Source organism: Carassius auratus, chromosome 5 (assembly GCF_003368295.1).
Source record: "Carassius auratus strain Wakin chromosome 5, ASM336829v1, whole genome shotgun sequence".
In the NCBI taxonomy this organism is placed as follows: Eukaryota; Metazoa; Chordata; class Actinopteri; order Cypriniformes; family Cyprinidae; genus Carassius; species Carassius auratus.
This window is the reverse complement of record NC_039247.1, coordinates 16,912,193-16,938,591: the sequence shown is the minus strand read 5'-3', so window position 1 is coordinate 16,938,591 and position 26,399 is coordinate 16,912,193. Positions and strand designations below refer to the sequence as shown.

Sequence of the window (26,399 nt, the reverse complement as noted above, 5' to 3'; positions counted from 1 at the left end):
CAGACGACTTTTTCAGAATTCGATTCTTTTCAAGGCGTAAACTTTGCCCCTAATCGATATAGAACTGTCGCCGAATGCGGTAGTCCTGTTTTAATTCACGATAAATTTCCGGTTTATTGATTTATTGTATTGTTTGTTGTTCACAGCAGGCAACTGTAGCATTTATCAGCCGGCCTTTGTTGGTTTTAGTGAGCCACCCTCAACCCTTGTATGATGTACACGATGGGGGTTTGTCATCAGGAAGTCATAAACATTGGTCACGCCCAAGATGGCTCCGCCCAAGATGATCACTCAAGTCAGTCGTGATATTTTGATGATTAAAAGGTTGGATAATAATTAATAATCAACATATATTATATCTAAACTAGGATGATATAATGATGTTAAGTAAACGTCTCGAATGAAGACGATGTTTAAAGCAATATTTTAATACCCAAATCCGAAAAAATATTTATTTGTATGAACAAAGAGACCCACTAACACGAGAGCAAAAACTGGAAAATACAACGTATAAGGCCCTAAGCATAAGACCAAACCATTACAATTAGGATGGTGAAAACTGCTGTAAATAGATTCAAACAGAAAGAGCTAACAATGTCATGGAAACATATCGTTCAAAGTGTAACGCTATGAAAAACATTGCGGTTTATATCTATTTATGCGTGTGTGTGTGTGTGTGTGTGTGTGTGTATGTGTAAAGACCTCTAACACTAGCTTGCTCTATTCTTTTTTTATTCAATCTGTTTTCTTTTTATTTATGATACTATTTAAAATCCCATGGTACGTGTACTGTGTTAACCTAACTGAGACTTGTTAAAACATTTATATATCATTGCTCTTTTTGTTGTTTTTTGATTGCTTCCACCGTCCTCATCTGTAAGTCACTTTGGATAAAGCGTCTGCTAAATGAATAAATGTACAGGAAATGTAAATATCTCACCGCTCTAGAAAATTTTAGGTATACTTAGCAGGGGGGGTCTATAGTGTTTTTAGGTTATATTGTACTTGTCATTATGAATATTTGTACGCTTATTTTCATTTCTGCATCTTAATGAACACTTACACAATTTGTCTTCGTTTGAGTAGCTAACGTTACTCGACGGTCACATTTAAGTTTTCACCGCTTACACTTTCAAAAACACCCGAAACCTGTAACTCTGTCATAATTAGGTGAATTAAAAATACAAAAACTTAATGCCTGACACTTTTGTAACTGACTAAAAACTGATGTTTAAGCTAAACAACGACAGAGACACTGTGAGTAAAACTGCAAACACAAACATCACTAACTTAAATTAACAAAAGATAATAACCACCAACATGTGTTCACACAATTAACTTTTTTTTTTTTAGATGATTCAGAATTAACTTAAATGAACAAAAGACAATAACCGCTAATGTGTGTTCACACAGTTAACTTTATTTAGACGATTCAGAATTAACTTAAATGAACAAAAGATAATAACCAACAATACGTGTTCACACAATTACATTTATTTAGATGATTCACAGAAATAAAAATGACTCTTCAGTTGTTAGAAGAAAAAAAAAGTGTACTACGTAACTGCAAAAACGACTTAAGGACCCTATGAATCGGTTCATTGAACCAAACTGTCCAAATAAATAATTTTTCAGAAGTGAATCGAACTTTGCATCACTAAAACAGATCACAGAAAAGAATATGAGTCTTTTTATTTAGTTTTATTTATTTATATGAGTATGTATTCATGACGGGCATGTTTGAAGCCTGAGGTGTGTGATGGGTATTGTAGTTCCCTGACCTGAAGATCTACATAGCTTGAATGAGGTATTAGGTAAACATATTACATTTGTAAAACAAAAACATATAATACATATAACAACAATCAAAAATAATTGTTAATACATATTTAGATCAAACGACTATATTCAACAATAATACGATATACATGCGCTAAAACAGGCTAAAATGGGGTGACTATGCTGTAATTGAGCAACCGTTGTCATGTTATCTTGTGAACCGTTGGGCGTTAGGATTCGTGTGTCCTGAAACCAAATAATTGTCTTTATCTTTAGAAAAAGTAATAATATGGCAAACGTAAGTCGGTCAATCGTGCATCCAGAGTTTAACTTACTGAATCTCTATAACAAATTTCTGCAATGGCTATACTTGTTACGATGCTTCCAAGTCGGTGTCTGGAGCTTGTTTTAAGAGCAAGCCCTTGTTTGTGGACATTGTACGCATTTTTAAAGTTAAAGAGGGTAATGAACTCTTTCACCAACTATTCTTGTTAGAACGCATAATCAGTGTTAGGGGATCAACTAGTTACATATATTTAAATTATATCATTTGATTAAAAATAAATGTAATCAGTTACAGTCAGTGAGAAAAATAATTAAATTGAGTCAGATGTTTCATGAGTTAAAGACGTATGCTTATTTTCTATTTGGCCGATGTATATTTATTTGTTAAATTGAACCGATTTACCAACCGTTGTTAGATGCCATGGTATTTCCCTTCATAGATGTGCAAAAACCTGATTTAAAAAACAGTATCATAGCTGTTGAACTTTCTTGTTGTGTTTTTAAATATGTATTTAATCTCCAAGCAAATCTGATTTCGTGGTGTTTGTGCTTTAAAATGAAATGATCACAATCCTAATTTAAGTAATGAAGGATTTGAAAAGTCTGACGGTCATTAGTTGTTGAGTACTCTAATGTTAACCCCTGTCCTGTTTACACGTTTCAAAAGATTAACGGTTGAACACATTACAAGTCTTAAAACATGTAATCAAATGTTATCAGTTACATTACTTTTTAAACTTTTAGATATTAAATGGGTTAATTTGTGATCTATAAACTATTACAACGTTCATAGTAACCTCCCCAAAACTGTACATAAATAATTCCACCAAGGTCTCAGCTACAGCTAAACGTTATAACAAAAACTCAAGGTCCTTGTTGACAGTTTTGTGAGGTGTGTGTGTGTGTGTGTGTGTGTGTGTGTGTGTGTGTGTGTGTGTGTGTGTGAAAGCAGCATGGTTTGGAAGAAATTTTTTTTTAGCTTATATATGTGATTTTACTACAAACTATAAGCATTCTAACTAAGAAAACACAATATGTTTTTATTTTTTATTTTTTTTCCAACCAAACCGTTTGTTTGCAGTTGTTAAAGTCATAAGAGTGTTTATTGTTATGAAAAGAAGGTAAGTTATGCTAGATAAATAAGTCTTTTTTTATTAACCACAATGCGTTTATGAGTTATGTATTTGTTCTGTTTCATGTATGCAGCGGTTACCGTACACACATTCAAGAGAAATGCGTAAACTCAATTGTTTTAAACAATCTAAACCATTTAGTCTATCCTTAAAAACCTCTTACATTTTTTTTTCTTCACACATCTATTTTCATCTGTCTCTGGACTCTTGTTAAAACACTTGAGTGCTGACATGAATCCTGCATGAAAGCTAAAAAATAATACTTTTTTAAAACTATTTTAAACATCATGGTTAACAACACCATTTGGAAAGTGAGAAAGGACGTCTAATCTATTGTATACATTTCTGTCAGACATTTGTACCAACAAACACTTTTGGTTTCAAAGAAAACTTAGGACAATTCATTTTCAATCTTATATAGATATGTTCGTGTTTGTGACCTATTTTGTTTGTTTGTGTATTTTTTTACTTGTTTGAGTGTATATTAGTATTTATTTAGTTTGCATGTTCATGTTTTCTGTAATGTTTACATTTGTGTGTGTGTGTGTGTGTGTGTGTGTGTGTGTGTGTGTGTGTGTGTGTGTGTGTGTGTTTATGATTGTATGGTTGTGTTTGTGCACTTGTTTGCATTCTCGGTACAATTATGTTGAGGTTGAAAGATCTAGGGGTTAATAAAAATTATAAATGTAACTAAAATAAACTAAATTAACTCGAATTAAATTACATCTTCCTATATGGTCTGACTTGTTAAAAGATTTCACACCCATTTGACCCACTAAATGAACTGTCAGATAACCTCACGATCACAGGCCTAAACCATAAACCATTTTATGGTTACCTGCAGCAGACCATTTACAATACCAGAACCCCCGGAAAACTAATTAGATAACAGCTGAGTTGGAAACCCCAAAAACCTTTAGATGTTTTACAATCTTCGCTGATATGGTCGTAACAGTAAAACCCAAAGACATCAGATTCCAGACACCAGACACGTTTCTAGGCACTACTTGAGATGAAATATTTAGCCTCTCCTGTAATGTTGTTAAAGTTTCTTTGGTAAGAAAATCAAAGACATTCCAAAACATTTCATTCCAGTTAGATTTGTGTATGCCTAAACGCTTGTTTTAATTGATATAGCAACGATATAGCAATGATAGAAGTTAATACTGACAAAATAAAAGACGTATTCAAGGATTTAGACTACTAAAGTATGTGTGAGTGACTTATTAAAATGAAATAAAACAACAATTTTTTCCAACAAGGAATTTTTGTTGAGATGAAAATAAAATGGTATAGGTTAACCTAATTTTTAAGTAAAAACATCGGTCTAATATTAAAACCAGGTAGAATGTTTTCATTAAATAAGAACTGATGTGTTTTTTATTAAAAACTTTACTTTGTTTAACTCTTTTAACATACCTTTAAACCTTTGTGACCAACGTTATTAGGGAGGTGTTAGGGGGATGTGTTAGTGGGTGTTTTTTTCTTTTTTATTCGATGCTTTAAACATTAAAAACATAAAGGCGTACATTACTGGTAGATTTACAAATATGGTCTGAGATTACACTCAATTTTCGTTCACACTCTGTACATCATAAAACAAAATAAATGTAAAATAAATAAAACAACACTGAAGAAAAAGATAAAGAATGAAAAAGTAGGGGAGTAACAGATTTTCACATTAAGAAAAAACCAAAGTCCTTTAATGAAGAATACAAAAATCTTGCTTTGAGACTTTTCATTTCTTTTAACGTCTCCAAATACATCACAAATTCCTCTTTAAATGCCACCAAACGCGGGGAGTTTTGAGAAACATACATTTATGAATGTAGAATTTCGTGCCAGAAGTTGATATTAAGAAAATAAAAGACATATTCAATGATTTAGGCTACTAAAGTAAGTTTGAATGGCTTATTAAAATAAAATAAAACATCAAGGACTTTTGTTTAGATGAAAAATAAAGAGCATATAGTTTTAAAGTAACTCATATACATAGATGTAACTAAAGATCCTGAAACAGGACACATATGTTCCAAGTGGGTAGGTATAGAATACCTGAAAGAACATCTAATCATCCGTCTGTTTATACTACAGAAATGATTGTCATATTTTTGGCTCTTCAGTGGGGTGAACACATTAATATACCTAAAGTAGTCATATGTTCAGGCTCATTTGCAGTACTAGTTTAAAGTGTGGCGAATCTTCAACAAGACAATTTGTCATTCATTTTACAGAGTTTGTTCAGAATACAACCAAAAACAAATATTTATTTTGTATAGATACCTGCACATATAGGAATAGAAGGTAGTGGATCAGATAAAAACATTAAAATGTCAGACATCAAATTTAATGAAAGGAGAATTTTGGGGATAGAAAGGAAGCTCTCGCCATAGAATTGGACACATTGCACTTAATCAGTCATTATTTATAAGAGGAAAAACATGTGTCTGGACTTTGTGTTAAATGTGATCTTCCTGAATCAGTTGAACCTATTTTAATAAAATGTAAAAGATATGACAACGAAAGAATACAACTTACTTACACTTAATATAGAAATAAACCAGATCTCATTTTAGAAAATGTTAAATAAAGATGTGACTATAGAAATGTTTCAATGATTAAGTATCTCAAAGAGTTGATAAACAGGATTCAAAGAATCACTACTAAGTTTGTCACGTTTCAATCTGAGACGAGATATTTCTTACCTGTCATTTTGTTAAATGGGGATACTTTTAACTACATATGTATGGTTTAATTACTAGATAACACGACACAAACTCGGTAGAAGGAAAGTGTGAATGGGTGGCTGGGTGTGTGTGTGTGTGTGTGTGTGTGTGTGTGTGTGTGTGTGTGTGTGTGTGTGTTTATGATTGTATGGTTGTGTTTGTGCACTTGTTTGCATTCTCGGTACATTTATGTTAAGGTTGAAAGATCTAGGGGTTAATAAAAATTATAAATGTAACTAAAATAAACTAAATTAACTCGAATTAAATTACATCTTCCTATATGGTCTGACTTGTTAAAAGATTTCACACCCATTTGACCCCTAAATGAACTGTCAGATAACCTCACGATCACAGGCCTAAACCATAAACCATTTTATGGTTACCTGCAGCAGACCGTTTACAACACCAGAACCCCTCGGAAAACTAATTAGATTACAGTTGAGTTGCAAACCCCCAAAACCTTTAGATGTTTTTACCCCCGCTGATGTCTAACTGATATGCAGGTGACATCACACAGACACCAGATGCCCGGCGCGGTCACGTTTCGCTGCACGACCTGAGACGAGATATTTCTTTCCTGTCATATTGTTAAATGGGGATACTTTTAACTACATATGTCTGTTTTATTTACTAGATAACGCGACACAAACTTACAAACTGGCCAGAAGGAAAGTGTGTTTGTGTGTTAATTGTCATAGCTTGAGAAATTAAGCTTGACAAAAATAAAAGATATATCGACGGCAATAGTCTAAATTTAGACTAGTCGTAGATTAGCGTAATTAACTTAATACATTAAAAACAAATAATGCTTTTTTCAGTGCTGTTTTTTATTATTATTTTTTTATTTTGTATTTTTTAAGACTAAAAGTAAATAAAAATCGCATAAAGCTACATCATTTAAAAAGTACAAATTGATCTTATGTTTAAACGGATTTAAAGTTTTCACTAATTAAGACCTGATGTCTATTTATTAAAAACTACTTAGTTTAATTATTTTAACATTTAAATCTATTTGATGCTGTTATCAGTCTACAGCGGGGCAGTCTCTAGCGCCGGAGGCGTGGTTTTTTCCGGAGCATTCCCCGAGCCTCATTCTAACTGTGTCTGCGGTACTGTCAGTTTCGCTCAACGGAGATGCCTTGACACTTTGCTGTGAGATCTTTTTTTCTTTCGTCTAACTCTCTGTCAGTAACACTCTCGATTTTTTTTATTAAAATGGTGGTTAGTGGTAAAGTACAACATAGATTTGACAAGTTTCTTGTCTGATGGATTTTATTTTAGATCGCGTAATGCCTACCATCTTTTTTCTTTTGTTTTAACTTTTTCTCACATTTTGGGCCCTATTTAAACGATCTGAAACGCAAGTGTCAAAGCGCGAAGCGCAAGTAAGTTTGTGGGCGGGTCTCGGCGCTGTTGCTATTTTCCCGGCGGGATAAATGGCTCTTGCGCCCAGCGCAAATCTAAAATGGGTGGGTCTGAAGTAGCTTCATTATTCATAGGTGTGGTTTGGGCGTAACGTGAAATAAACCAATCAGAGCGTCATCCAACATTCCCTTTAAAAGCAGGTGCGCAAGTTCCATTATGGATTGCTATTATTATGGCGTATTTACCTGGCGCACGCCAGGAGCGGTTCACAGCCGAGGAGACTGATGTTCTTGTAAGAGCAGTGAAAGACAGAGAAGTTGTGTTGTATGGGGATGGGAGAAACCCACCCAAAATAGCGTCGGTTAAACAGGCGTGGGAGGAAATAGCCACAACTGTTTCATCGATTTTTTTTCCTGGTTCTTGACGGACAAACCAATTTGTCAGATGTCCTTATATACATATATGTATTGCCACTATTGGGCAAACAGGTCTGATCCTTAATTACTACAATTAGCCTGAATAATTTGTAAGCAAGATTTATGCCTATTTTTTCACATCTTCGTGACACACCACAATGATTTCCGTCATCTCATGTGTTAATATTTTTTTAGTGTAACAATTTATGAATCTTAATAAAAATCTGTGTAGATTATATGAGCAAAGTGTATGCGCGTTGTGCACGCTATATACATTAAGGTCAAACATGCGCCCTTAAAATAGCATAATGAACAACGCGCAACGCGCCACTGACTTTAGACTAGGTTTTTTCTGGTCAGTGGCGCAATTGTTTAATGGAACAACAAAATAGCACCAGGGATTGTTTGCGCCGGAACACGCCTCTTTTTTTGCGCTGATCCGCCCAGGGAGCGCAAGTTCATTCACTAGTTTAGCGACGTGCTTCTGTGGAGGGAAAAGCGCGCTTTGCGCGGGTGCAAAATAGGAATGACACATGCGTCGGTGTACAAAGTCAATTGCGCTGGGTGCAAGATAGGGCCCTATGACAAACACCAAGTTTTCTGGTTTGTATCGCCGCTTTACATTCATTTCTTTTTCAGTTTGAGGTAAGGTACAAATGCTAAATGCTTTCTTTTCTAGCTGGTAACAAAACACCTTTTTAAATTTTTACAAGCTCTCACATCTTTTTCACGTGTTGCTTAAAGAAAACACATCTGATGGTTTTGACTTGTTTAGTTGTTTTAGATAAATAACCAGTAACCTATTTTTTTTTTCTTTTTTATTTGTTACAACTTTAACAACGGTTTTACACTTTTCCAACTACGAAAACAATCATTACATCGTTTCGTATGTGTTTATAACCTTTTTTCTTGATATGCACTGTGTACTTAAAACCTTAATAAAAACTTCCCTTATACCATTTTCATGATTTCACCCTTTCCACAGTTTAAAAAAAAAAAAAGCACATAGAATCCAACACATTTTCCCCTCCCTCACCGAAATTCCTTCTTAGGGTCGTAAGTTCATATCTAGGTCACCGGGGGTGTACGGCGAGGGGTGGGGGGTGTACAAACAGGTGTCCAGAACAGATGGCTTTTATGACCCTCATCAATCAAATTTTTGACACAACCCATACTGGATCCTCTCTCACCAGAGAGGTTTGTTCACAGTATTATACACCTCTGGGAGATAAAGAAGGAGGCATGAGAAGGTTCTTCTATAAATGCGGTCGGAAAAGAAATCTGACATCAAAGAAGCATAAGAGCTAAAGAGCATCTGTGGAGGGAGTGCATTTAAAACATCATAACCTGTGCTTAATGCTACAGGTAATGTATATTTTATGTTAATTTTAATGTCAAAGTAGGTGTAGCGCCAAGCAAATAAAACATACACTAATATTCTAATGTTAATATTGAATGCATGAATAGCAAACCTCTGTGATGAGGCTATTTGTCAGAGAAACCAGTCCTGGAACATTGACTCAAGGACAGTGTCTTCTCCTCTTTATAATGTCACACATTAAAGACAGCCAGGAGTTACTTCCTCACCACTTATGATGTACATTCAGTGACAGGCGATAACAAGGTCATTGTTTTGATGGAACTTTACTGACAGCCAGTGTGCTGGGATTTGAAGACCTGGGTATTCAGTGAATAATATTCTCCATTTTGATTACCCAAGGGCCAAGACTAACTTTAACAATAGCTCTTGTGCTAGTACACCATGTGCTGGCTATGAAAGTGCACTAGGAAGACTTGAAAGATATGGACACAGAAAAATGAAGGGCAAAAGAACACCTTATGAAGTATCGGAGAGTTCAGTGGAAGGAAAATGCACAAGAGCAAGTGTGTTCAGGAAATTTTTTGCTGCTTACTGTAGGAAACGTTTTTTTTTTTTTTTGGCATAAAATATGACCAGGTTTAATGGGATATTCAGGGTACAATACAAATTAGGTTTAATCAACAGCATAATGTTGAATAACACAACATTTTATTTCAACTTGCAAGTGAATGCAAGTGAATTGAGCAAACATTAAAATACTGTTACAAAGATATACATCTACTTTAGTGTGAAAATCACTTAATGTAAACTTCTGTGTAAAATTATATTCAATTTTGCAAACTTTGTTGCCAAGACAGTATAACCCATAAAACCCTAAAATGACAGTAAAAAATAACGTGGACATCGTGAAATCAACACTGTGCCACAAAATCTGTGAACGGATCTTAACTTGTGCTAAACCAAGAAGATTCTTTTGAAGTATAAAAATAATATCCCTTACTCTCATCAAGCAAAAAAGGTCATTTTTTTAACCTTGTGCTGAGAACCAAAGGACTCAATGGCTTTTATGACTAAAAAAAGTATAGATCCATCCTAACTTTAGAGGCCATTTAGAATAGATTAAAACAATTCGACTGAATGTGACCCTGTGAGAATTAGTAAAAATGTCAGATTTGGGTTTTAAATCTTTTCTGGTATGCTTATGGATCTCCAGTGTGCAGTTACGCTGTGAATTCTGCCAGCACCACACTTGAAAAATGCCTTTCAATGGATAGCAGAAAATGATCAGCACCTGGGAAATGATCCTTAGACTTGGATTAAAAGCTATTTTATCAGGGCTAACAGCGAGTAATCTGCAGCGTGTGCATCAGAAAGGTCATTATATTCACACATGAGACATTTGACTTTTACATCTGCACTCTTCTCATCTGAAATGCTGATTGGACATATCTGACCTCATTACGCTACTGTCCTTCTCTTCCCCCAAAAACAACCCCTTAATGGATGTAACCTGGAAGTTTAGCCAACTCACACTGTCACGTTGCGGTCTGGGCAGCTGTCTCCAAAGGTGCCCCCCTGCTCCTTGAAGGTGATGAGGTTCCAGACAGCCACCACGGTGTCTTCAGGCACGTTGAAGTGGAACAGCTCCACGCTGGCAAAAGAGCGGTAAGCGTTGAGCTTGCGAGGCGTCCGGGTGAAATAGTCAGTTACAAACAGGCAATCTAGGGAATAGAACAGAAAGAGAGTAGTTTAGATAAAAGATGGTGATCAGCTACAAGCTGGGTGGGAAGAGGGTTGGAGGAATCAGTGTAGATGTGGTTCGGTTGACCTTCCTTCTGAAAGCCCCACCAGTGATTTAATCACACTTGCATGCTTTGGCTTTGATTCAAAAACCCAGACTCTATGCAAAATTAATTTCATTGCAATCCTTCAATACAAGGCCAGGGAGGAAGCAGCAAAATGACATTTGCAATCTGCCTTAATGAGCTGTGGCTTCCTATGGCTCCATCGTCAGAGAGCCTAATGGCTTCCAATCTCCTCAATGATTTGTGGAGGGAAGCATTTATACTCAACTGCCCAGTTGCTTCCATGATATTCTTGTATTCCCTGTGTGTTCAATGCACAGGTGCAACTGCAGTTTGCTTGCCCTAAATGAATGTTACAGTTACTAATGAGGATCTTCAGTAAGTGTTTTGACTGCCCTTTCATCATGATGATAGTCTATGGCTGTCAAGGTCAGTAAAGACATCCAGTAGATTAACATACTATACACTACATGGCCAAAGGTTTGCGGTCAGTAAGAATTTTTTTCTGAATGCAATTAATACTGTACTTATGTTCAGAAGAAATGCATTAAATTTTCTTTTACACTGTTGCAAAAAAAAAGAAAAAAAAAGATTGAAAATAAATGCTGTTCTTTTGAACTTTTTGTTCATCAAAGGATCCTGAAATAATTTATCCACATACATTATTTCCACAGAGATAATGTTTCTGAAATAAGTCTCATGTGCTCACCAAGGCTGCATTTAATTAATTACATTTTTTTTTTAACTTTAATAATATGAATTGATATTACAATTTACAAATAGCTGTTTTCTATTTTTAATATATTTTAAAATGTAATTTTATTTTAGTTATGGCAAAGCTGAAATTTCAGCATTACTTCACTCTTCAGTATCACATGATTCTTAAGAAATCATGCTAATATGCTGATTTGGTGCTCAAGAAATATTTATCATTATATTTTGTAACAAATGAGTTTATTGTCACTTTTAATCAATGTAATGCACACTTGCTGAATAAAAGTATTCGTTTCACCCTAACCAAGATTCGTTCAATTAAAAACCTCTTTGTTTGCGAGACAGGGTACTTATTAAATTACAAAATAAATATACAATCATTTTTATCCTGATCCAATATGATATAATATTATTACATTTCAAAAACACTTTTTCAACAGAGTAGCTTTACTGAAACGTAAGTACTTAAATTGTGAGTAGTTTGTAATTGCCATTTTAAAGTAACATTGTCATACACATTCAGAGCAATCACGTAATTCAGTCCTGGAAATGAATGCGTTTGTCTTCCTGCATTTGTTGCCAGACTGAACCTGAACATCCTAAAGCTCCCTGACTGAGGACAGAGATCCCAAATCTCATTCCCATCACTACTATACATTCCCCACATCTCTGCAGTCTAAATATCTCTGGAGATAGTTTGTGTGTCATACAGATAAAATGAGAAGAAATGTATAAAGTTGGGAAGCTGGATGAGTGAAGACAAATGACAGCACCTGTACTGTATGTCAGTTCTAGCCGTCTGTTTAATCTCTTTCCCGTTGAACCCTTTGCTTCTGTTATTAACAGACTTAACAAATCAGCCGCCTTGACACTTTTATTAAGCTGATGGACTCTCAGAGGTATGATGCCAGTATGGCCTCTTCATCTGTTAGCTCAGACAGCACAGTACATCCCACTGATGGGCTTCACGTGCAATCACTTACAGTGAGAATAAAATTACTGAAACTCTAAGTTTGAAATGTGATTTACTTTTTCTGTCAGACAGAAATCCTTCTGGTGGCCCAGTCAGAGGCGGACAGGCTGATTACCCATCATGTCCATCAGAAACAACACCGTCATGTTGTTTGACCGTTACATGGGCTGATGCAATGCAGGTGTGTCAAAATACATCCTCTTGTCTTGTCCACAACGCAAGCCAAGGATATCCTTGTACTTTGACAGCAGCAGGTTCAGGAATTACACCTGTAAACTGCGATGAGAATTCACTAAACATTTATCTCAGCTTTAACCAGCTTAAACAGGTATGGCATGTGTATTTAACTAACTGCAGTGTCAATCTATTCAGCACAAACATTCAATGCTTTTTATACAAATTAGGTTTAAAGCCTTATTCCCAAAAACAGTCAGCACTATTTTCATGGCACAATGAACACTGCACTAATATCCCTCAGTGTATTCACTAACCAGAATTGTTTTGTGAATACACAAAAAACCTTTTATTCTGTGTCTTTCATTTTGAGTAATGTCTCTGTGTTTCTTTTTTTTTCTGTAAAGTGGAAGTCAATGGTCACCAACAAATTACCAACATTTTTCAAAAGACCTTCCTTCGCTCTTCACTGAAGAAAGAAAGCCACAATAGGTTTAGAATGAAGGGTGGGTTAATGAGACAATGTTCATTTTTGGAGGGACCGACCCTTTCAAACCAAAGGAGTCAGTATGTGCAAATAAACAACACTATCAGTGGGTGTCATTCATTTTTAAGGAAATGCAGCCACTATGCAGTAAAAAAATTTTTTAAATACATTGCCCTCCACTAAGGGAACAATTTTTATCTGCTTTAGTACTACATCGCAATATGTTTCAGTGCTAAATGTTTTACCTTGAGATAATACCAAACAGCAGTGCACTCACACACATTAACGAATAAATTTAAAAGAGTTAAGTCAGATGACCAGTTCAGTTCATACGTCTGATTCATATTAAGCTCATTTTTGATCCAGTGTTAATCCAATCCAGCAATACAAAATAGCATGCATAAAGACTCATGCAATAAATCTCAATAATTCTGAATAAGAAAAAAAAGGTGATCTACTTCTATAAGCCCACAATATAAAATTATATATTTATAAAATTAAGAAAAATCTTGCAAAATCTTGATTTTATTTTTTTGTAAGTGGGAGTGCTTTTGTATGGTCCTAATTGCTTCAAAATAATTGATTATGTGGTATATATTATATGAATGTAGCATTTATTTTATTTATTTTCAGTGAATACATAGTCATTTCAAAGCTTGTTTTCATACACAAGAAGGATGTATTTAGCATGTGGATATAAACCTTCTGTCCTTCCACACCACATCTTATTCTTGCTTTTCTCACAGAACACAAACTTATACTCACTCACTGTTTTTAATCTGTATTTAAATAACTTTGAGGAATCTTTGAAGTTCAACAATTGAAAAACGAGAAAAGCAAGTGTCCTTTGGAGAAGGGAAAGTCTATTCATGTCTCTGTGTGTCTTTTTTTCTTTTTTTCTTTTTGCTACTGCACAGGCCACAAAAGATATTTCACAATGGACCAGACGAGTAATAAATCACAAACCCTTTTTATTGCATTTCATGTCAATATTCTCCACACAACAAAGTTTACTGCGGCTCAATACGGTTCCCTTCTTTTAATCTAAGCTTCAGATTGAGGAGTATTAAAATTAATATTGCTTTTTTTTTTCTCCCAGTCACGTTACCTCTCCAGCAGTATGACGGGGAATCAATAATTAATGATGTCTCTCTCTCTCACATAAGTAGCGCCCCATATTCCCCACTGTCATTGTTTCTACACATGAGAGGCAGAGATATTAAGGTCAGACTGCTTTTACTGTAAGTCTTCATGAAAAACATTCTATACTGTAGCCTGAAGAGTTCAATTTGGCCTTTCAGCTAAATCTCTATTTACATTTGTGTCAGAACCAATACAGTACATATCTATATTAGGGCTGATTTACCTACTGTCCACCATATTGGATGAAACCTGTCAATGAACACTTAACAGCAAATTGACTGTGTGTCTGCAAGTATAGTCATGTCTTCAATAGTCTTTAACAAACTAATCAATTATTTGATTCCACAGGCTTTTCTTGATCATTTGTGTGAGATAGTTCTGCATATGGTAATTAAAAAGATTAGGTGTTCTAGTGGCTCAGTGGTAGAGCATTGCGTTAGCAGTGCAAAAGGTTGTGGGTTTGATTCCCAGGTGAACACAAGTTAGGTAAATAAAAATAAGATGTATAGCCTGAGTGCACTGAAAGTTGCTTTGGACAAAAGTGTCTGCTAAAGGTAAGTGTAATACTGGTTTGAAACCTTTCTGATCGTCAGAGAGCCCTACCATATATATCTATGGTTTGCCCATCCATGTCCTGTATAATGTTGTGGCATTTTCTATGAAAGTTTTTTAGTTTGTTACTGTGACTGAAGAGCAGAAAAGTTGACTGCTGGTGGATGCACTGACGTATCTGGAGCAGTCAAATACTTACAGCGGATCTAAATATTTATAATTACTCATAACTAGTTATGATTGATTATTCATATTTACCCTTGAGCTGATTCATAACATTATTATGGTATTTTTATTTACTATTTTATTACTATTTAATATAAAAAATACATCTAAAAATTTATTAAACCAAATTCACTAAACTCATTTTAATTTTATTATTTAGAAGAGATCTCCACTGATCTCCACTTTAATTAAGGATAAGCCTAAGATAAAAAAAAATTCAATTATTATTATTTTTTTTATTTAAATAGTATTTTTATTTTAATATTACTATTTAATATTAAAATAAATACAAAGATATTATCAAAACTCAACAAATGTTTAATACAATTTTTATGGGGCAGTTTCAGATTCATGGTCATCACCTGGTCTCTCCCGCAAGACCATAAAAGTGTACAAGCAATTTACCACGCCATCCTGAAAACACCCGGCACAGATGGTCTACAACCATTACAGTTTCTCCCAGAAGCTTCACTGCAGCAGTGGAGGTGATCTCAGCAGACACAAGCTGGATTAGTGCTGTCAGGATAGCATGGAAGGAGTGTGTCCTTGAAGCAGAGGAAAGCGAATGGAGTTCTTGGAAGGATGCTTTAGATTGAGAAAGAACTCCTCAAATGCTTGCTTAAGATAAGTGTGCTGGGAATGAATGAATTAGCAGGCGCACACATTCGAACACAACTCACAAATAGTCAGGCTACTATATATGTGCATCTAAGTCATTCTTCTCACTAAGGTTATATCGTTTTTTGCGTTAATCTCTTGAGTGGCATATCAGAGCAGAAGCTGTTCCATCAGTTTTCATCATACTGGAATGCTGTGATGAAGAAATGACTTATGACATGTGCATCATAAAATTACCATTGGATCGTATCTCCAGAGGGAAAGTGATCCAACCCCTGAATCTGCAGTACTGCCTACAGTATGTTGCTTTTAGCTAGATGATACGTTTTTTTAAGGGAGCATATGGGATAGAGGATGTGCATGTAGTAACAAGAGTCAGAATAATTCAGATACAGAAGGAGAAACATGAGTTATTTATGCAAAGAGTAGATAATTGGTGTTCTGAGTGCAAATGACACAATAAAAGGTGGCAGATGGCCTCTTTAGCTCTTTGGAGTGACTGGGGAAAACCCGAACTGCAATTCTATTGCCCTCTTTCTTAATTCACATAATCTTCATCAAACCAGGAAGTGGCCATGATGGTCAGACCATAATTTTTATTAATAAATTATTCAGTGAGGATGCATTTAATTGATCAAATATTTTACATTGTTACAGAAGATTTGTTTCAAATAAATCCTGTTCTTTTGAACTTTCTGTTCATCACAAAACCCTGAAAAAAATTATCACTCTTTCCAAAAAAATATTAAGCAGCACAACTGTTTTCAACATTTATAAAATAAGAAATATTTCTTGAGCAGCAAATCAGCATATTACTATGATTTCTGAAGGATCATGTGACACTGAAGACTTGATTAATGGCTGCTGAAAAGTCAGCTTTGCGTCAAAGGAATAAATTATATTTCATATATATTTTTTAAAGTAAGTGCTTATTTTTATTTACAATAATATTTCACAATATCAGTGTTTTTATTTTTTATCAAATAAATGCAGCCTTGAAGAGCATAACAGACTTCGTGTGATAACATAAAAAAAATGCACAATGCTCTACCAATTGAGCTACAGGAACACTAACAATTAACACAAATCATTTATTTAATGGGCTAAAGTTTACATGAAAAAGATAAAGAAAAACTAATAATGATTCAACATTCCGCTCAAATGATAGATGACACCTCACTGATTCTAGATAAAACGTAGAAAATTTTAACAGAGGTCACAGATGCTCAGCAGCTCCCTTTGTAATTCAAGCATGCTGCCAAAAATGACACCTGCCTTTTTACATAAAAGTGCTTTCAAAACTGCTGTTATGCATTTGTGGGTCGCACACTGACACTCTTCCTCCAAGCAATGTCTGCATCTCCCAGACTAAGCTCTCGAGGCAGGTTCACCTGGTGGATGCTCTTCTCCGAGTTTGATTTGCGTTCTCTCCGTTCATCTCCCACATCCGTGCCCAAATCTGGCAACATCATTACCTAGGCCACTAATATTCCAGTACTATTAATATCACATTTAAATGTGTGTATGTGTCATATTAATTTATGTGCCATTCCTCTTGTATACAGTGAAATCTACTGTCATGTCACCGTTCGGTTTCACTGAATGGTGCGTGAAGCCACTGTGTACGTAGACCATTCCAAAATCATCATTCATGACTGTTAGGATCCTTCTGTAGGCAGCGAGGCGGATTTTGGAACAGAGCAATGTTTTCCCCTCGACACCAGGAATGAGAAAGAAAAAAGCTTGCTAGGACATGTTTCTCTCTAATGAATCAAAATGGGTTAGCTTCAGGTCACCTAACACGTTCAAAGTTAAAAAGGTAGCAGATGTCAAATTGGAGGCTGTCATATTGAAGACCAGCATGTACTTTTCAAAAGCACTCTCTCGTTAAAGACCAAATGAGAGAAGAGCACAAGGTGAGACAGAGCAATAAAAACCACTCCATAAGCATCAGACACATTGCCCTTGGTGAACTCTGATCATCCAGTCCTGATACTTTGCACCTCGACAGCAATTTTCAACTTGCTATATAACCCCCTTGTTAAAGTCAACAGAAAGTGCTTTTTTATGAAATCCTGGGAATTTTCAGTGCTGGCCAGGGTTTCGGTAATGTGCTGCCCTGAGACTGACAACTCATTGTACCTGCATAAAACACAGTCTGTCTGCACACACCATTGCTGTCTGCTCCATAATTAATGGCAGTGAGCAAAGTGCAGTTCTTTCCTCCTTCTACGCTTGTGTTTCTGAGCCTCTATCCTTGATAAAAGCGCAGACTGCTGCCTGGGAGCTCTTTACCACAGCTCGGTCACTTGCCCTTTACATTCTTCCTGACATGACAACATTCAGCTGAGGTTCCACATACAGTGATGACTGATCCAGACTGACATGAAAGGATGTGTTTCCAGCCCTGGGCTTGAATACTGGAGCCTCGTCAAGATGGTTGAAAACTGTGAGGTATTGCAGCAGCGTTTGCAAAGATAATACAATACGCATCCCCAGTTTGAACTGAGTTTCATACAGGATTACTCTGGCCACTTCTTAGTCAGGAGAACTTGTTGTCAGAGATTTAGTTTGCACAGAGACGAATGAAAACAGCATTAAGAGCTAATTCAAAATGGTTTGATTTAATTACACTACTCTTAGTCATATCCTGAGCAATGGTGGCTCAGAATAAGTGAGGTCATACATGATGGCACTCAAGCCATACATTAAGCAATCACACCACTGATGTATATGTGAGAACAAAAAAATTTTGAATCACAAACATTCAGTGCAGTTCAACACTAATGCACAACCTTCTTATACACCAGTGATCAAAAGTCTTAATGTTCTTGAAAGAAATCTCTTATGCTCACCGAACCTTTTTTATTCCAATATTTTAAAATGTAATTTTGAAAAGTTTAATTTTCAGCAGCGATTACTCCAGTGTTCAGTGTCATATATATTGAATATTTTTTTCAATTTAATGCATCCTTGTTGAAGAAAAATCTTAATTTCTTTCAAAACACACAAAAGCTGTCACTGGGGCAAGCACCTTTTCAAAAGGTACTCCCTTTACACTTAATTTACCCCATAAGTACTTTAAAGGTATACATATTAATACATAAAATGTACATTAGGTATTTGTGCCTTTTGAAAAGACACCACCACATCAGTGACAGCTTTAGTACCTATTTTTCTGAGTGCAGCAAACCTTGAAGAATAATTGTGGCCATGATAAACAGAAAAAAACAATTTAGTGAATTCAAATCTAGTCTTTAAAAGTCCTTTTGAAACGACATTGTGACAGGAGTATCCAAGTTAAATAAGATATTCAAACAGAAAAACAATAAAAAAAACATGAACAATAAAAAAAACATGAATCATGCACAATAAGACCAGCAAGAAGTACTATGCAAATGGGGTGAATTTGGATTTCATTTTAAGGAATACTTCAAGATTCTGCTAACAAACACAGAGTCCAGCAACCACAAAATACGTACCAACAAAACACTTAAATCCTCCACTCAACAGGGTCTGATTTCTCTGCTTTTGACCCCTGTTGTATTTCCATCAATCTCTAGCCTGAGCTGTCACCGGCCCGTGGAGCACAGAAGTGGATAAATGCAATCAAGGCTAATGAGTCTCATATCGCTCATCTATGCAGTGCTGTGGAGTGGATCAGCAGTGGCTGTAAACACCAGGCTTGGCTCGGGCAAGGGCAAACAAACAGGCCTGCCAAACTCTCTCTGTCTCCGTCTTTGTCTCAGCATCTGTCTGTCTCTCTCTCTCTCTCACACACACACACACACACACACACACACACACTACTTTCCTTAGCATTCATCAATCTAAGATCTCAGAGAGGAAAAACAAATCCCTACTATCAACATCAGACAAATACAATGGACAGCAAAATGGACACTGCTAATAATAGATGAGGAAAAGAATATGCATACATCCTCAAATAACTTTCAAGCAGCATGCTGTTCTTTATCATGCTGATGAGATAATAGCTCGCTGCAAATTTCAGGGCCCATGAAACAAGGCCCTGTCCACAAGTTATCACATCATCCTCTAGTGTTTAATCAGGGATCTAAAGCAGACTTTTTGAGGGGCAATTTAGCCTTAATGGGGCATTTGCTGAGTTGAAATCAAATTTAAGACTTTACTTTTTTTTTCAACATCTGCACCAAATAAATAAATAAATAAATAAATACTGTCTGTCTAATGTCTAATGGACCCAATTCACAGACTATGATGACACATTTCTAAAGTTATTGATATCATAAATCTGGATAATTTTATATATATGCTGCAAGGGTGTTTATAATATAATTGGTGAGGGTGTGGTGGTAAATTTGACATCCTTCTCTCTTCTGAAGGCCGTAATCAGTCTCTTTAATATTTTTACTCCTTTTAAAGGTCATGGAAACATGGAGTTTTGCTATTTGAACAAATGAGAATGCAACATTTATATTTGTTGTTTGTCTCCCATTCACCACTACAGAAGTTAAACCAAATATGACAAACTGTTTCTGAGAAACCCTGGAAATGTGAAAAGGGAACTCAGAAATGACTCACGACGCTCAGATAAATACAAACTTCGAGTTAAAAAATTCTCAAGACCTGCTTATTCAATATGCATTAATATATCAATACATACAAAGTGTAGATAAAACCATAGTGGTTTTAGCTGATATGATAATAATTTAATAAAAAAAAAGCAATAAAAAGATTACTGTGCCGATACTTGTAAAATCTATACATAAAACGTCAAACATCTATTCAATAAATGATAATATGCTTTCACATGCTAAAATAATGTCTTTGTTTCCTAACACATTTTATATGTGAATAATTTAGTTCTTTAATTGGCATAAAAATCATGTACTTAAAACATATTTTTGCATAATTTACATAATTGATAGCCCTAATAACACACACACATACAAGCCTTCATAAAATATACATAAAATATGTCTTAATTCTACCACCGTCCCCTGAGACTGGTTTTGCCTGTAAACCTGCATCACAAGGTCATCCTCTTAAAACAAAAGACACTCCTAATTACATTTCTAAGCTCTCTGAATTGATTAATCACCTAAAATTAGCTTCCTAGCAACTAGGTGAAGGATGATCTAACTAACCGCTGTTAACAACCCTGAAGCCAATACTTCCTTAATGTATCCATGACTCCTCTGGTTTAATATGTGCAAAGGTTTCATTGATCCAAACGGAAAACAATGTGTGACTGTGGAAAACACAACAGATACATTTGAGAGATTAGAATGAATTTTAACAGTTTGATCATCCATTTCAAATCCTTTCAGAGGCACTTGAATTGGAAAAAAAAACATCCAGTTAGTAATTAAAATTCATTTTGTGGTCACAGTAAATCTCAGCATTAATGTCATGTGTGAATAACAGCCTGTTTAATTGTTAAATATTATGAATCATTTTAAGGTTAACGCAACTGAATACACACCAAGGACAAGGAGTTCAAGACAGGGTTGGTTCAAAAACAAAAGTCTTTTTCTTTTTACTACATTTCCCTCTCTCTGTTTCTCTCTCTCCAGTCCATTTCCAAGCCCGTCCTTGACAAAACCAGACACTTGCCTGAGCAAATGTGACATGCCCAGTTTCAAACGTTAAGACAACTGGTCCCTGTAACGTGGGTTTACCATAACTTCTCAGTAACTGTCAGTACGATCCTGTACAGAAACCCTGGGGATGAGGAAACACAATGGGGATTGAAGATCCCCATCTGTTTCAGCCTGTTTGTGTCTTACAGGGCGGCAGAAGGGGGTCAGGTTATGAAGATCCTGAAGCAAGCAAAAATGGCACAAATCCAAAGGGCATCAACACATGTCAAAATGACAAATGTCACATGTTGAATAAGGGAGCAACCCTGGTGGGCTAACAACTCTCGCATGCACACTTACACGCACACAACTTTCAGTCTTAAAGGGCATGACAGGGCTAACAGAGAAGAAATAGGGCAAAAAATATGTTGTAGTTTGAAATTAAGGCCACTTACACCATCTAACCATCTAACAACCAATGTCATGCCTTGTATTTCTGTTTGAAAGAGTTCAACTTTCCCATTAAAAACCAAAGTGTATAATAGCATGGTACTTTGAAATCTGCTACTGTTTAAAAGTTTGGGGTCTGTAAGACTTTTTTTTTTATTTACTGATACGTTTATTCAGAAAGGATGTATTATATTGATCAAAAGTGACAATAAATGTTTTTTTATTATTATTATTACTATTATTGTTATTTATTTATTTTTACAAAAGATTTATATTGCAATTGAATGTTGTTCTTTTGAACTTTCTTTTCATCAAAGGATGCTTTCCACATTGATGATAATAAGAAATGTTTCTTGAGAACCAGTGTATTATAATCTGTGTATCAGAATGATTTCTGAAGGATCATCTGACACTGAAGAATGGAGTAATGGCTACTAAAAATTCAGCATTGCCATCACAGGAATAAATTACATTTTACAATTAATTAAAATATCAAACAGGTATTTCAAACTGCAAGAATATTTCACAACATTACAGTTTTACCATCTTATCTGTCCCAAACTTTCGAACAGTAGTGTACTTGTACTCAGTGCTTGAAGTGGACCGGTACGCAGTCATACTCAGTATCAGCACTTCTTTTAGTCTTTAGTGTACTGCAGTGTTAATTTCGTTGACGAAGACTATGACGAAAAATATTCGTCAACTAACCTTTTTCATAGACGAAAACTAAATAAAAACTAAATAAAAAGTCAGATATGATGACGAAAAACGTGACGAAATATAACTGACACTTTAGTCAACGAATAAAAATTAGACGAAAATATATGGGAGGAACGAATGGAGAAGAGATCCAATCAGAGCGAATCTTTGAGGGTTGATCTATGCAGAAGCAGCGAGCCATTTTAAGAAGTCGCGGCAAATGCAAGCGCAACAGCTAAACAAACGCAGCAGCAGTTACACAGAAAAGAGAACAAAGATGAGTTTGCAGAAATTCGCACAGTTTCGAGGACGTTTTCATAACAGTTAAGTTGTTTACACAGGGAACTACACTGCGACCTTTTGAAATGCCATTTGGACCCAAATTTTTATGGGGTCGTAAATGTATCACTGATTATTTTTGTACCTACTTATGTGTAATGCTATGTTTTAATATGAGCATTTATTAAAACAGAAATGTGTATTTTAAGAATACGTTATAACGTGCTCCGAGCATTCAACGCATCAAGTTGGCTTCAGCCCCGCGATGCGGGAACGCTGAACTGAGCAGATTCAGAGCTCCTTCAGGACATTTGCGTCCTCCTGCACCTGAACGAACAAATACAAATCGCATTTTAAATAAACATAAGAAAAAGAGCGAAAAGTGAAAAAGCTCAATTCAGCAGCGCGGTGTTCTGGTGTTCAGGGAGCAAGCAGAGACGCGTCTCAAAGTCTTCTTGCTTTTGTACCGACAACAAATACATACTAAATATGTCGAAATACCCGTCTTGGAAAGTGTGTTCGAAAAAGTCTGTAGTTATGTCTTCAGTGAAAGTAAAGAGTTGGAAAGAAATCGGATGCGTATCTTTATAATGGATGCATTTGTCTCTTAAAGTGACCGCGCCTAATTTACTAGCTCTGATGTCAGTGTCTTTAATGTATGAAAATGAAAGTAAATCACTCACTGCTCTTGATTTAATTACTTTGTAGTTTTAACAAGAATTTATCCAAAGTCAATCCAAAAATCAGATAGAATAGATTATATTGTTTTACTAGTGACTAAAAAATAAAAAATAAAAATAATAGGGACCTGACCATGTTTTGCTTAAGTGTTTCTTTCTTTAATTGCTAATGCAACCTTTTCACACCACAGACTGAACCAAATTAAGCATTTCATCCGACATTATCAAGATGAATTTGTTGTTCTGACACAGTTTAATCCTGAGTTATTGTCATATTTTATTACCAATTTCTAAACTACAGGCAAATAAACTGTGATATTGTAAGAAACGTTGAAGGTGTCTGAATACATTTTGGTTTGATTGTGTATTTTATTTTACAGTGAAGACTATGCAGTGCTATTTTAAATGAACAAAAACAAACTTAAAAAAAATTTAAACTTTGTGTAAATAGCACAAATAAAGAAATAGAATGAACAAACAATACAAATATAATATATGTGGTTGTCTATTTCAATAATACTGTACTTCATCTTGAAAGAATGTCATATGCATTGCATATCATTCAGGACGAATGCATATCTTTTTCAGAGAGCATGTATATTTTTCATTGAGAGCAGGCCTTATGTTTATTTTATAAATACCATTCCATAACAGACTGATGGAAACATTTAGTCAAGTCAACTAAGTTGACTTTGTTCTACTAAAAAAAAAAAACTAGACTAAGACTAAAAGACTTAAGACTAGACTAAGACTAAAACTCTTATGATATTTAGTCGACTAAAACTAGACTAAGACTAAAACATTTCAGATGACTAAAATGTGACTAAAACTAAATGGTGTGTTATTCAAAAGACTAAGACTAAGACTAAATCCGAATTCGCTGTCAAAATTAACACTGGTGTACTGGCACTTTTTCATGCATACCAGCACTTCTGACATGCAGACGGTACGGAGTCAAACGTCTAGATGATTAGAAATGACCCTATAAATCACACTAATAAGAAGGTCATTTGAAACCGGTAAACTTCTGGAAAGTTCAAGGATCCAGTAAGGGAAAGCATTAGTAATAAGTTCAAAACTGCACTAATGCAGAGAAAACATGGACGATTTCATCAGAGATGGCGGAGTGAATAGTGACTTGCATCCAGATGGAAGTAAATTATTATTTTCAGCGTGTATTTGGATTAAAAGTATGAGTGTTTTATAATAAATGCCATCTGAAGGTGTTTTAGATTATGCACTTGTCAGTGGTTTAGTTATTCTGAATGGATTCATATTTTATTTAACTTTAAGCACTGATGGTACTGCCATGGTAGCATGTCCACAGTGCTTGGAAATGCAATACAAATTTTGACCAGTTATTCATTCATGCTAAATAAAGTTAATTTTGTACTTTTAATGAATGTATTTTCATTAATTACATGTGTTGAACTACATGACACATTTTGGTATGATATGTAGATATGAGTTGATATGTGAACCACTTATAATGAATTTTTTCATATGACTGATAATGCTACAGCACAAAAAAGTGAACAAAACACCTGGTCTGTTCTGCATATTCTTCACCATGAACACAGTGCAACATCATTTAAAATCTTCACAGCTATGAGCTAACGACTATTAACACAGTAACATTTGCTTGTCTGGTAGTAAATGGATCATTACTAATGTGCTACTTATTACCTCACTCCAAAAATAGTGCAGCGCTCACTCAGAGCGTATAATTATGGCACAGCAGTGATATAGGATAGACTGATATTTGTGGAGGCAGCTAATGTTTAGCCTGCTGACTGAGCTCCTGTCTGCTAAACCTAAATTAATGTGGCTTCAATGTGCAAGTATAATTCTTATTTTAAAACTTGCAAAAATATAATTAAAAAAAAAAATCTTTCCTGCTTTTGAGATTTTATGAATCTAGTTGTGTTTTATTCTATAGGAAAAAAATGCATGTAAATTTGCACTCAATTTATGTTACTTTTACATAATACAGTTTAGCACCTATGTACTTCTGATAAATAGCTGTGTTTTCTATGTTAATTACAAGTGATGTAAATGAAAAGAGTCCTTATTGTCTCACATGAAAACAGGACACAGAATTCAGAACTGACCTTGAATCTAAAGGAAATGCATCTTAAAAATATAATGCATCAATGGAACAGCATTCAGACTTGGAACTGAAAACACATGCCATATAGTGCTGAAATGGATAACACTACCCCACACATATATTCATTCACTGTATTCAAGAAAACCCAGCTATTACCTCAGTCTGTGTGAATGTGTGCAAGTGTATGTGGGCGTGTGCTTGCTTGGTGAGAGTTGAATGGTTATCTGTATGCCCTGTATAGGCACCATTGAATTAGTAATCACAATGTGCCACTCACTCATCCAGCCATAACCATCTGCAAACAGTATTTACTTTCAGGTCGCAAAATATACGCACTCTTGTATTATGTTTGAAATGCCAATATGCCCATGTGTATGAGAATATAATGAGAGACCCTATTTGATTTGTGTTCATACATGGTCTTTAATTAAACTGGTTTGTCTCAGGTATTGATGATGGTGCTTGCTGCATGAGAGCTCTTCTCATCTCCTGCTATTGATCAATGTGATCATGCATTTTTAACAGTCTCCAACTGATTTGTGGAAATGGGCACAGCACACCTGTTTAATCTTCAAATGAGTTTGGGCTTGCACTATTAATCTGTCAATATAGAGCATATATACCCATTATAAATAAGCAATTAGAATGAGTGTGATGTGTAATATGCCATTTCATTTTGATTTAAGACCATTTAAAAAACAGTTATACAATATCGATAGTCTGTGAAAAGGTTTTACATATTAATGTACATTATTTTTTTTATTTATTTTTTTTAGCTATTCTCCACTTCCTAGAAGAAGAATAATAAAGTCAAAAAAATATGAAGTAACAGCAATTGTGGTTTCAATTTGTAGAGATCAAAAATTTATCAAAGTTTAATTTGGATTCAAATAAATATTTT

General features: G+C 35.1%; 1 protein-coding gene across 1 annotated transcript in view; it reads right to left on the bottom strand.

The window, feature by feature from the left end:
• LOC113078814 (transmembrane protein 8B-like) overlaps window positions 1-26,399 on the bottom strand; it is a 126,331-nt gene that overhangs the window by 80,473 nt on the left and 19,459 nt on the right. The window contains exon 2 of the mRNA XM_026251130.1: window positions 10,557-10,746. Coding sequence (XP_026106915.1) covers window positions 10,557-10,746 — 190 coding nt within the window. The remainder of the gene's footprint in view (window positions 1-10,556; window positions 10,747-26,399) is intronic.